The following is a 14,985-nucleotide window of genomic DNA, read 5'->3' as shown; positions in this document are numbered from 1 at the left end:
TGAGTACAGTTTCTGGCCCTGGTCAGAAATCGTGCTCGCAACGAGCGTGCTTGAACATTAAATTGATATAAGCACGTTAATTCCCGACATCTGACCTGATAGTCATTTGTGGGCATACATACATACATACATACATTCATACATACTCACACATTGTTACATACCCTCGCTGGGTCTAGACCGAATCGTTCTTGGCTATCGAGTCATCCTTAGAAAGAATGCTCTTTAACTGAACAATATGCCCAAAACAGTAGGTAGGTAGGTAGGTAGGTAGGTAGGTAGGTAGGTAGGTACAGGCCTCCAAGAATTGAAGATTAGCTTAACCCATTCGCATTTTCAGATTTACTTATCTATCTACGAATGCATTATGTATCTATGTATACGTGTTTTTGTTTTTGTTTGTCTGTCTGTCTGTCTGTCTGTCTGTCTGTCTGTACACAATATACGTATGTACCTAAGCATGTAGAGTGTTAACTAGGCACATAGGTAGGTATTAATATGTGCTTGTATAAGTTTGTACGGCTCTATGTATGAGTGGTTTTTGTATTGTGTATCTATGTATACGTGGGGTTTTATTTATAGTTTTTTGTCTGCCTGTTTGTCTGTACACGATATACGTATGTAGAGTGTTAACTAGGCACATAGGTAGGTATTAATATGTGCTTGTATAACTTTGTACGGCTCTGTGTATGAATTGTTTTGTATCGCCAGTTGTTTTGGCGTGTGTCTTGTTGGTTTTTTGTTTGTGTTTATTTTATTTTCCGGGGTGGGTGGGGGGGGGGGGGGGGGGGTTCAAGTCGATGTATTTCCATTTAGTAGAGCGTTTATTTAGTTTTATAACTCTAGAATACCGAGTTAAAAACTTAAAATGTTAAAAATTATCTAATTACTTTCTCTTTTAGTTTGGACGTGTTCAGAATGTACTTATGAAAACTGTGACGGTGATAGAGAGTGCTTGGTGTGCGATACACTACGCGGAACGCAAGTTATGTTATATAGGAGCGAAGGCACGTCCATTATTATATTTATTTATTTATTCATTTATTTATTGTTAAATATTTTGTTGTTTGGTTGGGGTCAATTTGAGGGATTTCACGGAGACAAGTCGCACAATTTATTTTCCTTTTTAGAACTTGTATAGAATTTCCTGTTTCAACAACATGTTCGTGACTAGTACATCAAAGTTAAAGTTTTGTTTTGTTTACATCACTAGAGCACATTCATTTATTACGCATCGGCTATTGAATGGAAAACTCTTGGTAACTCCGACATTTAAAACCCGCTACATTTTCCCATTAGTAGTAAGGTATCTTTTATATGTACCATCCCACAGACATGATAGCACATACCACGGCCTTTGATATACTAGTAGTGGTGCACTGGTTCGAAAGGCAGAAGTATAATATTATGTGGGGGAGTTCTGTGTGAAAGTGCCTATGAAAGACAGTTTGTTGCTAATCGGTAAAGGTCATATGCAAATTCAATAAAGTTAAACATATTACTTTCAAAAATTAATTTCAGTGCATGCACGCACGTATGTATGTATGTTTCACGGTGTCTTTGGATAAAACCTTTTTTAGCCTCATAAACTGTTTCTCATACCGTTACTGGGGCTCGAACCTATAACACCAATTCTCCCACAGTCGTCTTACCAACTTGACAACCATTCTTAAACCAAAAGTATACGTGGTGCCTAAAAACCACGCGTTCACCTCTTCGCGTGGCAAATATGATTGTATAGGTATATTATATGGATTTTTATATTCATAAACATAATGTATGCATGTCGGGTTTGATTAGTACTTATAATACAAACACTTACACATACCTACCTACCTACCTACCTAGCTACGTACATACATACATACCGTGTCACAGTCAGTGCGTTATATATATAACGCACTGACAGTGACACGGTATGTATGTGTGTACGTGGCTGGGTAGGTAGGTATGTATGTAGGTAGGTAGGTAGGTAAGTAGGTAGGTAGGTAGGTATGTGTACGTATTTGTATTTGTGTATGTTTGTACGTATGTGTATGTGCATGTATGTACGTAGTACATCGTGTTACTCGTTTTTTATGCTTTAATAATTTAAAATGTTAAAATGTGTTTCATTATATTCTCTTTCAGTTTGGACGTGTGCGACATGTACTTATGACAACTGTGACGGCGATCGCGATTGCTTCATGTGTTATACACCTCGCGGAACACAAATTACTCCATACCAGAGCCAAGGTTCCTTTCTTTTGTTGCTTCCACTACCGATATGACAACGGTGTCATATATACTCGTATGACGCTAAGTCCGTTTTGGTTTACAGTTTCAAATAATGACATGGATCTACATGTGTATCCATTCCAAGTTTTGAACCACAAATAATATGAAGCAATGTTTATTCTATGCTTAAAAGTAAAATATATAAAGCTATGTCCATTCTGGTTTTGAAATTAAATATGTTTGGCTTTATCTCCCTTTTTGAACGTTTAAAGTTACATTATCTGGTTATCATATTATAACATCATGTACAAATGTGAAATACAAGCTCAAATGCACTTTTAAAAAAGTCGTGTGTGTTCGCTATGAACGGATATCGTCAGTCGTATACGCTTGATTCGGAGCCTGTGCCGCCATAGCTCGGAAAAGCACAAACGACAGCCTGTTGTCAGTTTCAGTTAACACGTGCGATTGCCGATTTCAAATTGTAGGGTTCGTCTAAAAAAATTAAAAGAGAAATCTTGCGCTGTAGTTAAAACCGGTTTGATCTTGACAACGTATTATCGACAGTCGTACCTTCCTATTTCAGAATTGATCTTTTATAAAGTGTTAGTAGAACTTTCAAAGTTTAGTTTGTATACTAGTAACACATTAATCATGTATATCTTTTTAAAATAAAATATACTAAAGTAGACAATGAATGTTTTCACTTCTTAATTTTACGTGTTAAAATCGACAAATTCAAATAAATATCACTTCGTTTGGAAAGGGTAAAGTTGGCGGGGTGGGGGTGGGGGGCTTAACGACATCAAAGATAAAGCATATTGATTTAATAATCATCCGACCCCATACAACCGTAAATAAAATATGTTGAGTGCGTCGTTAAATAAAACATATCCTATCCTTCCTTCCATCTGCTGTTGGATGTCTAACATGTGGTAATTTTGACATATAATCTTAGAGAGGAATCAGGTGCATGTACAGGGGGAGGGTATTGGAGGTCGAAACCCTTACTTGCCCAAGCTCAAATTTTTTTTAAAATGTATTTTTGTGAGGGAGCATGGCCCCATATAAACTTCGCTTAACACAGTCTATAACCCCAACCCCGCTGAAATCCCTGCGCATGGGCCTTGGAAACCCGCTACATTGTTTTTAGCAAGGGATTGTTTATATGCACCATCCCACAGACAGGATATCACATACCATGGTCTTTTTGTATACCCGCCGATAGGGATCGATCCTAGACTGATCGCGCATTTCCAAAAAACACCTTTTTAGGTCTACATAATGAATAATAATAACATTTATTATAGTCTTGAAAAATGTTACGTAACTCGAACACAGTACCCTCTTCCTCTACCCCTAGAGCGTTACGTAATTAGTAACACCCCCTTACACGTAACGCGTATGCAAACAGCTGGCCACTGTCAATATTTCAAGGCAAATCCCCCACTCACCGACCCCTGGAAAGGCGTTGTACCATACCTCTATGGATATAAATATGTTTTGGAGATATGAGACGACCCCTCGATCAAGACAGTTAAATTTGTTCAAAAATTGCGAAATCTCACGTGATCTGTTGTTGGGGAATTCTATACTTGTGATAAGCCAATGAAAACCGAGATCGGTACGAGCCCGTCAAAAGTGTTCCACTTTCAAAATCATGGCTTTGTTTTTTACCTGGATAAGCCAGCGTAGTGAAACCAATGCGGAGTGCGGCGTCATATATACACCAAACGTAATTGGATTTTCTGTTCTATATGCTTAAATAATAAAAATATTCCAGGGAATGTAGTTTTAAATGTACTCATGAATGCATTTATTATTTCTCAGAGTATATTCTATCACCATAATGTTTTCGTAATACAGTACTGCAATTAATGTCTGGAAGGGTCCTTATTTTATAATTGACTATGGGGGACTGACATGCACAGCTCTGTCTTTATATTTTTATAAATTAATATGGAGTTGTTGTTGTTGTTGTTGTTGTTGTTGTTGTTTTTTGTTTTTTTTTTTTGGAGTTTCTTTTTTGGAGGGGGTTGGTGGGGGGGGGGGGTCTTTTGCGGGGCTGAGGGACATACATGTAACAGGCTAAGAGTGAAGCAAAGCCATATAATTTGAATAAATAAATAAAATTGTTTTCTTTCTAAATGTTCTGAAATTTTTAATTGATCAAATCTATTTTTGGACATTATAAGCAATTTTGGTTGTCAGCCTACGCTATACACATACATATGTATCTATATTATTTTCTAAACAGATGTATCTACATTGTTCTCTATTCATACATATGAATCTACATTCTTTCTTCAGATTATATTTTCCTGAAGGATGAACTACGGATTGTATTGATCGGCATCACTGGTTCTGGGAAAAGTTCGTCGGGGAATTCTATTCTTGGGACAAGATGTTTCCATTCTGAGCCCAGTGCGGAATCCGTCACAGCACAATGTCAGCAAGGCAGTGCTGATCGATTTGGCTATCGCATCAGCATCGTTGATACGCCTGGCTTGCTCGATACCGGTCGCTCACAAGCAATAATCGTAAAAGAAATCGTGAAATGTATTGGAATATCTGCTCCAGGTCCACACGCTTTGATCCACGTTCTCAAAATCAAGCGGTTCACGAAAGAGGAGAACGATACCATTAGTTACTTCAGACAGGTGTTTGGAGACGGAATGCTGCGCTACCTGTTTGTCTTGTTCACTGGGATGGATGATCTGGAACACGATGGGCGAACCCTGGAGCAGTATGTTGCTAAGGCTCCAGCAGATCTTAAAGCTCTTCTCAACGACTGCAATGGAAAGTATTTTGGAATAAACAACCGAGAAAATGACCAGGACCGTAAGGAAAAGCAAATCGATGACATCGTAGACAAGATTAAGTCCAATGTTTCAAAGAACAGTGGAAACTATTATACAACAGAAATGTTGGGAGCAGCAGAAAATCAAATGAGAAAGAGAGAACAGGAAATATTAAAACAGCAGGAAGAGGACACTCACAAGTCAGTTAAACGAATAACTGAAAGATTTGAAGCTAAAAAAGCAAAATTGGAAGAAAGGTTCAGAGAATTGGCGATAACACAGGAGGATAGGGCATCACTGAAATCAGTCAATGAAAATCAAAAGAGAGAAGCAGCCAATGCTGAAGCTCATCTTGGTGAAATCACTGGAGTCACAATGGGAACTGCGGCGAGCAGGGATGGGAGGAGACCGATTTGCTGAAATACCAGAGAGAGTGCGGTCTCAAAACGAAGAACAAAAGTCCGGAATTCGAGAGAAGCATATCGGACGATTTAATTTAGAGTTTCACAATCTAGAAGACCAGATGGACCAAGAAATTAAAAGCCTCAGGATCGAAAGAGTGGAAAAGGTTCAGAGAAAAGTGAGAGAGAACCTTCGAAAGGAAGTAGAGATTGGTGGTCCGGTCGTGGGTTATCTATGGAGCGCTTTACGAGAATGGATTGGTTGATGATAGACTGATATTTATGAGTTAATGTATTGCCAGTTATGGAATATTTATAGAAGCTACCACTTAAATAACATACACTATTGATACATGACGTGTGTTAGTATATTATGTATTCTTACCCACTGGACAGGGTTATCCAGCTTTTGCACAGTGACAGAAAAATCTGTCTGACCCTAGGGCTAGATAAATCTGTCTGACCCGAGGGCTAGACGATTTCTATATACGCGTGTCGTCATAACTGATATTTAACGACGATTGACGTCATAACTCATGGTTTCAAAATTTCCCGTTGTATCATTGTTTTAAAAATATTTAAACAATTAATATTTTCAACTTTATATTTATTAAGTTGTTGCATTTTTATGTCGTTGCATAAGTGGGACTATATGTTTTAGAGTGTGATTAAATGAGTTTCCTTGTTTGTAGGTGAAATGTTTACGAATAATTCAACAACAAACAAACCGTACGTAGCTTACAAAATTAATGTTTTGTTACTGTAATTAAATGGGCAAGAAAAAGAATCAATCACCGTTGTGAGGTATAGATAAGGCGATTCCAACCCTCGGGACAAAATGTTTTTGTAAGGGCCTCCATAAACCCCGGCCCTCACAAAAAAACCTCATTTTGTCCCTCGTGTATATTTACCTATTTTGTATTGACTTTTATTGATTCTATTTCGTTGCAATTTATCATTCCCCTCAATGTGCACATTATATTATTTTATATATAAATATGTATGTATGCCTACAAAATATTTGTTAGCAAATAAAACTGCATTAAAGCTAAACAAGAGAGAATAGCTTGGATGATGATGATGATGATGTGTCGCGGGTTAACTAGTGTAGGGATTTAGACAACACACTGCAGACACATACACATGATATAAACAGTCCATTCCATGATATTCACATACATACAAGATCTGAAATATTATTCAGCAATGTCTGCAAAAATATAGGGTGGCAGTTTGTTTTCAAAACAGGTTGAGTGTATTGAATCCGAGATGGCCACCATCAGACATAACTAGTTTGATTGTGTAGCTATTTACCGTCATAAAATTACTTTCAATACTTACTTATGGATTTGTTTCTGGCATACGTACAACCCATATTTGTTAATATATTAATACCAGTATTAAAAAATGTTACCAAGAGGTAGTAGTAGACCGTCATTTGAATACTGACGGTGTTAGAACATTTCGTAAGATAATGGATGAAGGTTCGCCAATCTTGGCATTTTCAAACGCTATGGTGATAACAACAACGTAACAAAATAACATTTAATATACAGAGGATAATAAACGAGTTACCAGTTAATATCAAATTTATGTCCCGAGTGAAATAATTTGCACTTGTCACGATCTTTAGCGAGAAACAAGTTAAAATTATTTCACGAGGGACATAAATTTGATAATAATTGGTACCGAGTTTGTTATTCTATTTATTACCCCAGCTATTTGGGTTTTTTTTTTTTTTAAAAGCCTTTGTTTTTAATATACCCTATATCGGCTACACGACCATGTATATAGAAACGACGTAAACTACTTTACTGTTCTGGGTATTGCTTTAACTTTGTATTTAATTGACGGTCCACAGATAATTTTCAAAACCCAAAGTTTTATATATTCTGTAAAGAAACACTATAATGAATTACATTAAACTACCATTTTATTACAAGTTTAACACTGAAACCAGAAAGACGTCATTGTGTGTGTGTTTGCCAAATCGTGTTGACGTCATATTTCGTACCGACAAGGTGATTGGTTTGTTGACGTCAAATCGTCCAATAGTAATGACTTCACACGTTTTATTAGCACAATCCAAGCAGTGTACAAATATTATAAAATCTTGTTTATACACACACACACACACACACACACACACATATATATATATATGGATTGTGCTAATAAAACGTGTGAAGTCAAAACGTCCGTAAAGGCTGAACAACTTTAATTCCATGTCGTTAAATAATGTCTCCAGAGTTTGTGGGAGCCAAATGCAGATTTTAAATAGGGTAGTTTATGTGAGGCGAGTTACAAAACAAATATTATGTGTGTGAAAAGTGTAAATGTAATTAACAATACATGTATAGCAAAGGACATACATGTGTATGATATGAATGTTGTAATAAATAGTGTTTGTGCATGTTCCCTTTTCATTTCAATCTGTTTCGTGTGTATACTTAATTAAGGACATAGGTGATTTATTGTTCAGGTACACGTATAGTACGAAATACAATGAAAAGTGGCTGCTACAAACAATACCACACGACCACAAACACATTTTAATATACAGACACTGGCATTTCTAAACAATAAAATGTACTGAATAATTGAATATATATGTTATTTTAGGCGCCAAAAAGCCTCTGTTGGACGAAGCCAGTGCACTACGACTGGTATATCAAAGGCCGTGGTACAGGGTGTTTCATAATATGTGTTATCCTGTGTGGGAGGGACATATAAAAGAAGACTACTAATGGAAAAATTTAGCGGGTTTCCTCTCTAAGACTATATGTCAAAATTACCAAATGTTTGACATCCAATAGCTGCTGATTAATAAATCAATGTGCTCGAGTGGTGTTGGGCGAAACAACTTACAATGTCTGCACACTTAGGACAGGCTCTTTCATAATCGCAATAACAAATAACACTTCCACACTCGGGTTTCCGGAGTAAAATTATTTTACTCATGTCAAGCGGTTCACAGCTTTAACGTTTAATATTGACATAACAGCTTAACAAGTCACGTCACTCCCGACAGCATATGATGTCGGGTCGCAGTTTGTGTACGACCTCTATTCTACTTATGGAATTTAAAGTTCAAAGTTCCTCTGATATAGGTGTGAGGGGCGAGACGTAGCCCAGTGTTAAAAGCGCTCACCTGATGCGCGATCGATCTTGGAGCGATCCCCATCGGTGGAGCCATTGGATTATTTCTTGTTCTAGCCAGTGCACCACGACTGTATATCAAAGGCAGTGGTATGTGCTATCCTGTCTGTGGGATGGTGAATACAAAATATCTATGCTACTAATGGAAAAAATGCAGCGGGTTTTCTTTCTGAGACTACATGTCAAAATACCAAAATGTTTACATCCAATAGCCGATGATTAATATATCAATGTACTCTAGTGGTGTTGTTAAATATATATATCCTGGAGTACTCAGTTTTCGGTCTATTAACAATAAAAAACCTCTCCGCACGCGCAGTTGCAGTCTACATCCAATGTACCAGAATCATTAACAGCCTTGGTTATACTACTATTAAAATAAACCAACAAATCTTTGAAATCTTATCTGTTTATATCTATGTAAAAACACAATCCCTACGTGGTCGGATGTTGACACTTTGTGCAATCCTCTCAGTTGTCGGTCTATTTTTAGAAAGTGTACCAGTCTAATTGTCGGTCTAATTGTACCAGTCTAATTGTCCATGTGGGGCCTAAATTCATGATGAAAAATAGAACCAGATGAACTTGAAATCGTAAATAAAGTAACATTTGAACACATTTACAAATTGTATATTCACTAAAACGTTGTGTGACGTCTCACAACCCTTTGCTTCACGCAAAATTTCAGATGCACCCAGTGGTTACAATTTTCACATTGTGCCCAATTGACTAATTCGACACAATAAAGATTTTTCAGCCCAGCTGGTTCAAACAGTTCACAGACACAGCATTTTTCGTCATCATTGATTTCCACATCACTGTCGCTGTCAGCAACGACTGTTTCCTTGGAACAAACTTTCTTTTTTCTACTTGTGCATGGAACAGGATCTGCGGCTGGTGTTGCACACGTTTGCAGGCATTTCAGTTTTTGGTAAAGAGGGCTTTCAAAAATGGCTGTTCCTCCAGTTTTTACAGGTTGATACTTTTTTTTCGTTGTCGTTTTTTCAGTGAGATGTTTCAATGGATCGATGTTTTCAAAAAATGTGTCCATTTCATTTGGTCTGGTGTCTGGAGACTTGCCTGTGAAAAGAGATGACATGGTCAGCTGGTTCTTGTCAATAACTTCTGCATTTAGAGGATAGATCCCAGTCTTCCGAAAACTTGATACTAAGTTCTGATGAGAGAGGGCCTTTGGGTACACTTTGCAGATGATTTCACCTAAGTCGTACTTTGTAATGGCCTGTGTCATTTTCTTTCTCATGATACTCGCACATTCGGAGTACAGATATCGCTTAAATGGGCCGAAGCATCCAACATCTAGTGGTTGGGTCAAATGGCTTGTGTGAGGTGGCAAAACAAACAGTATTACCTTGTGTTCTCTAGCCCACTCAATCAATGGAATATTAATATGGCTAGCATGGCCGTCATACATTAGTAATTTGTGGTCCGAATCAGAACCCATGCAATATTTCAGAAAGTGATTTTGTAAAAAGTCCATAAACAGATTGTTATTGGACCAGCCTGTGTCTGACATGCGGACTGTAGTACCATCTGTGCAGTTCTGTGATAGGTCTGCAGATATCCTCTTGCCTTTAAATATTATAAATGGTGGAACAAAGGTGCCGATAGCATTTCCACATGCAATGACAGATGCTGTTGATGATCTTCAACTTACTACAGCTGCTGGCTTGCTTTTTTTCAGACAGACTACCATACCTGGTTTATGTTGACAGTTAATCCCAGTCTCGTCTACATTATAGATGCAGTGAGGTTTGTTAATTAAGCCATATTTTTCCATCACATTTTTAAGTTCAGAGAAATAATGTTTGAATGCCTCAGGTGTAGCACATTTTGCCCTATATATCTCTGTGCTTCTCGGTCGAAGCAACTGCAATTCAGGCCATCTCGCCAAAAATCGACAAAACCACCCATTGGAGTGGGATTTATCACCTGGCAAAAGAGAGAGGAAGTGAGCATAATCGGTAGCTAAGCTGATCACTTCTGCCCTTGAATAACCGTATCCCAACGATTTACCGGGTTTCTTTCGTGAGCTTCTTCAAACATTGGTCGTTCTCCTGTACCAAATCGCAGGGGGTCACGTACCTTTCCTGATTTTCTATCACCAAGAGTTTGTTTTGGTACACTAAAAACTTTTGATGCCTTGTACATAAACATGCCATTTTCAACTGCTTTCCATGCTGCAATTAAGGTCTCAGGTTTGTATGATCTTTTTCTCTTTTTTTTCAATCTTTTTAGAAACCTGAAACAATTTAGAAACATTTGACTACCATCTTGCTTGAAATAAATATTCAGTTGTGTTTAATAAATGATAATTTTTTACTTTTATTTCTTTTTTTCATCTTTAAACCATATCCAAACAAACATCATCCTGATTTTAAAAATTATTTATTTGATATTTGATGCAGTTGGCCAAAATGGGCTTCCAAACTTGTTTTCTTCTTTTTTTCCTTACGCGGGCTTTGATTGTCACGTGACTATCACATGACTTTCCACACGTAGGCAGACGACGTTTGGAAGCTGAGCTCTGTCGGTGATGATTGCTGCTTGTACGTTATTTAGAGTGAATCTACAATGCAAAATGAGTGTTGTGTATTATTCAACCTTTTAAAAAGTTAATTCTTACCCGTTTTTTTCTCATTTTGTCATCTGTGAGTTACTGTGTTGTGGTGTTAAGATGACACCTCGAACTGGACGTCTGGCACGAATTCCTACCTCACGTAGGCGGTTCCGTACGGTCTGGTCGGATATCCTGCGCAAACCTGGTATTGCTGCGGCTGTGGAGGTGGCAGTAGTCAATCGTTCCCGAAGGTGGCGTACCCGGATATAGCGGTCCTGCCCGGGGGTAGTGACCCGTGGTCGACCGGATCTAGGGAGGTCACGTGTTGATCCATGTTGCTGGTAACGGTCCCACAGTCTGGAGATGGTGCTTGGGGACACATGGAATGCCCTGGCAACGGCCGTTCTGGATTCGCCTGCGTCTAGTCGGCCGATGGCATTGTATTTTCTCTGCGGTTCACTGAGACGTGGCATGTCCTGGATTGTCAACTGTCGGCCAGATACAGAGGCCAGGCAAGCGAACACCCTGCACTTTTATACTGTCGGTGTTCATGTTGCACGTGCAGACAACGCACGTGCAGTGGTGACATGGTTTGCACGTGGCTGCGTTTTTGCGAATATTCACATTTTGGAACTTTATTGTACAGTAGCTGCGTTTTATCGAATGTAACCGTGGGAATGTGTTTGGGACATGCAATGACCTTATATTCACAAAGCATGAACCGGTAGGAAACATAAAATCGGAGTTATAACCCATTTGTACCCTTTTGCGTTTCTTTTTTTGAAGAGTATATATATACAACATGTATATACAACATGTGTGTGTATATATATATATATATAGAGAGAGAGAGAGAGAGAGAGAGAGAGAGAGAGAGAGAGAGAGAGAGAGAGAGAGAGAGAGAGAGAGAGAGAGAGAGAGAGAGAGAGAGAGAGAGAGAGAGAGAGAGAGAGAGAGAGAGAGAGAGAGGGAGGTTATTATTCGGTATCGTCAATATCATATATTAGGAATAAAAATTGTATTATGCGAGCCTCTGGCTGATACAACGTGTTTTTGTAAACTACACGCAACTTTAATGCCAGTCCGCCATTACTAGATATTCAAATGACGTAAGAATATGTGGCGCGATGTATTTACATCAAAACAATCTAGGGCTTAACGTTGTTTTTTTCTTTTTTTTCTGAAGGCTGGACAGCTTTCAGTGTCAAACTGCTATTGAAATGTTTTTATTCGATGACTATGAAAGCATATGTCAATTATGGAGTGTCACACAAGTACGTTTGCTTAAATGTCAATAAACCTAGTGCCGTGACCTCGATTAATTTACATCTAATTTGCAGAGTTATCAAATTCTTAAAGTATGTGATCTTAAAAATATCACATATTTTGTTTGCACTGAAAATGTAAGATACTATATGATATATACATGTGTATATATATATAGTGATTTCCCCAGAAATTTGGCAAGGCATGGTAGACTAAACACTACCATTTTCACCATTTTCGGGGCACTTGCTTTTCTTTAAAAATACACAAAAATTTAATGAAATAAACATCAATGTAATTTATGTGCATACTTTAATAAATAATATTAGATATAAACGGCATATTTTATTAATTAATAATACCTTTTTGGATGTTTTATAAAGGCAATTTTAGAATTAATTAGCGAAAAGGGCTTGTTTAATCATGGTGCTGATTAAGGCAAAATGGTGCTAGATTATTGAGGCATGGTGCTGCACCATGCTAAAACAAGCTAGGGAAAACACTAATATATATCTATATATATATATATATATATATATATATATATATATATATATATATATATATATATATATATATATATATATATTTATTATATATATATATATATATATAGGTGTGGACATTACAATAGTGTCTCAGATTCGTTTTCGTTATAAAAATATGTATTAATTTGCTTGCACATATTTCACCTTCGTAGTCAGGGTTTGCCAGAGAGTAAGTTGCATAAAATTACGTGGAAACCAATGAATATATTTTTGTAATTTTTAGAAAGATTACAGTAAGCGAGCTGTTCTTTAAAATGTGTCAAGGTACATGAAAATTGAAATGCAGTGTTGAATTTCAAAAGATTTTAAACCAAAAAAAACCCCACTTAGTCTGTTTTGCTTTTATTATGTACCCTCAAACTAAATTAAATTATATATACGTGAAATTATATTGCATGCATATGATTACACACATATGTCGGACATATCGTTAAAGGGACAAACCCTAGTTTTTAAACACTAAGGCATATTTTTCACCTAGACTCTAGTTTCAACCCGTAGAAAGGGACACTAAGTTTGTTTAATTTACAAACCTGTAACAAATTTGGATATAACAGAGTGAAACTAAAGGTGACGTTGAAAATACCCTTAAAAATAGATTAAAACGCGAATCCATAACCGTTACTTTTCAGACGAACGTGCATTTAAAAAAACGTTTAAAATGCATTTTGTGGTGTTAGAAACACCATGATGACCAGAAACATTTCGGTTGTAGGGAAATGGATAATCTAAACAATAAAATATAAGTAATGTTTGATTTCAGTGATCTTAATCTAATAGTGAAAAATATGACTTAGCGTGTAAAAACTAGGGCATGTCTCTTTAAGGGTCATGTGGATAATGAGAGGCAAACAAAAAAACAACCACTGCTGCTACCCCATGAGCTACTCTAGTTGATTAGCAGCAAGGGGTCTTGCCTAACCCTCCCCCACCCTCATCCCTGCACCCAGCGCCTGAACAGAATGTTTTGAGATGACAGATGAATTTCATGTTATAGCTTATGCGAACCGTAACTCTATATGCATGTATTCTCGTATCTCGCTACATCAAAATGTTGTCTCTCATGTGTTTGTCTCATGTGTTTGCCCTTTGCGCAGATACATTGTGGTCATGGCAGATAACAGTTCATTTACAAAGAGATAATCCTATGTTTGTATTATTTCGCAATCTCGATCAATGTTTTGATAAACTCATGATAAAAACACGACTTGCTGATAACGGTACTTATGCAGGACGTTGCTATGGTACGCCGGATAGGTCAAACTAGCGTTTATATTTTACAATATGAACATTGCTAAATTTCCTCAGTAAGATCTAAACAAAATGTGTTTCCGGGAACCCGACCATACTGATTGTTTTATTAATATGTAAGGAAAAGGAGTGCATATATATATATAACATTTTATCTGGACTTGTAGGGGTCAATCTAGTAATATTTTCAAGCCGACCTTATCCTATCTAATTTTATTCGGCTGAAACACACAATTTGTTTAGGCGTAACTAAATTAAACTCCTCGAATATATTTAAACTTCTCAAGAATTATTAAATTTTGGACATATACTCCTTGGGCGATTTTTTGCATTGCGGCTGTCCGCATGCGTTTTGTAGACGCACGCATCGCGCGCATCCAATTTAGACGTTCTCGCTGAAACCAATGTATTTCGATTTTATTTATTTATTTATCCAGTCTATATGAGACTTAAAACTTGTTTTCTTCCTTGAAATAGCTACTTTTTCAAATATAGTCATGTGGAATTTGTTATAAGTATATAATCGTCTACATGTCTGTCAGTCACTTAACGGCAAAATGTTTGTTTTCATACTTGGTGGTATTAACTGCTCTATCAAAAGCTGAAATTGTTTATGGCCTTTTTCGTGGGATGTTGCCCGGTCGGTAGAGCGCTTGCCCGATGTGCTTGCATCGTGGGATCGAATCACCTTAGTGGACCTATTCTTTGATTGGGGTTCTTCGCGACCCAGCCAGTGCACCACGACTGGTATATCAAAGTTGTGT

General features: G+C 37.3%; 1 protein-coding gene and 1 long non-coding RNA gene across 2 annotated transcripts in view; both read left to right on the top strand.

The window, feature by feature from the left end:
* LOC121368443 overlaps window positions 1-1,007 on the top strand; it is a 6,036-nt gene extending 5,029 nt beyond the window's left edge. Inside the window, exon 3 of the long non-coding RNA XR_005957518.1 lies at window positions 903-1,007. This is a non-coding gene — a long non-coding RNA (uncharacterized LOC121368443). The remainder of the gene's footprint in view (window positions 1-902) is intronic.
* Window positions 1,008-2,136: 1,129 nt separating this feature from the next.
* On the top strand, window positions 2,137-7,187 carry LOC121389831 (GTPase IMAP family member 7-like). The gene is made up of 2 exons (XM_041521483.1): window positions 2,137-2,235; window positions 4,528-7,187. Exons 1-2 carry the CDS (start codon window positions 2,187-2,189, stop codon window positions 5,436-5,438), a joined length of 960 nt encoding a protein of 319 aa, XP_041377417.1. The 5' UTR covers window positions 2,137-2,186; the 3' UTR covers window positions 5,439-7,187.
* Window positions 7,188-14,985: the final 7,798 nt, after the last annotated feature.

The sequence above is a fragment of the Gigantopelta aegis genome, chromosome 3 (genome assembly GCF_016097555.1).
Source record: "Gigantopelta aegis isolate Gae_Host chromosome 3, Gae_host_genome, whole genome shotgun sequence".
In the NCBI taxonomy this organism is placed as follows: domain Eukaryota; kingdom Metazoa; phylum Mollusca; class Gastropoda; order Neomphalida; family Peltospiridae; genus Gigantopelta; species Gigantopelta aegis.
This window is presented reverse-complemented; position numbering and strand designations above follow the sequence as displayed.

Bases quoted from the DNA above. Each gene is read 5' to 3' on its own strand.
- LOC121389831 (XM_041521483.1), top strand. From the start codon at position 2,187: ATGTGTTATACACCTCGCGGAACACAAATTACTCCATACCAGAGCCAA. The intron at 2,236-4,527 runs GTTCCTTTCTTT...TTCTTTCTTCAG, and splicing joins TACTCCATACCAGAGCCAAG to ATTATATTTTCCTGAAGGAT.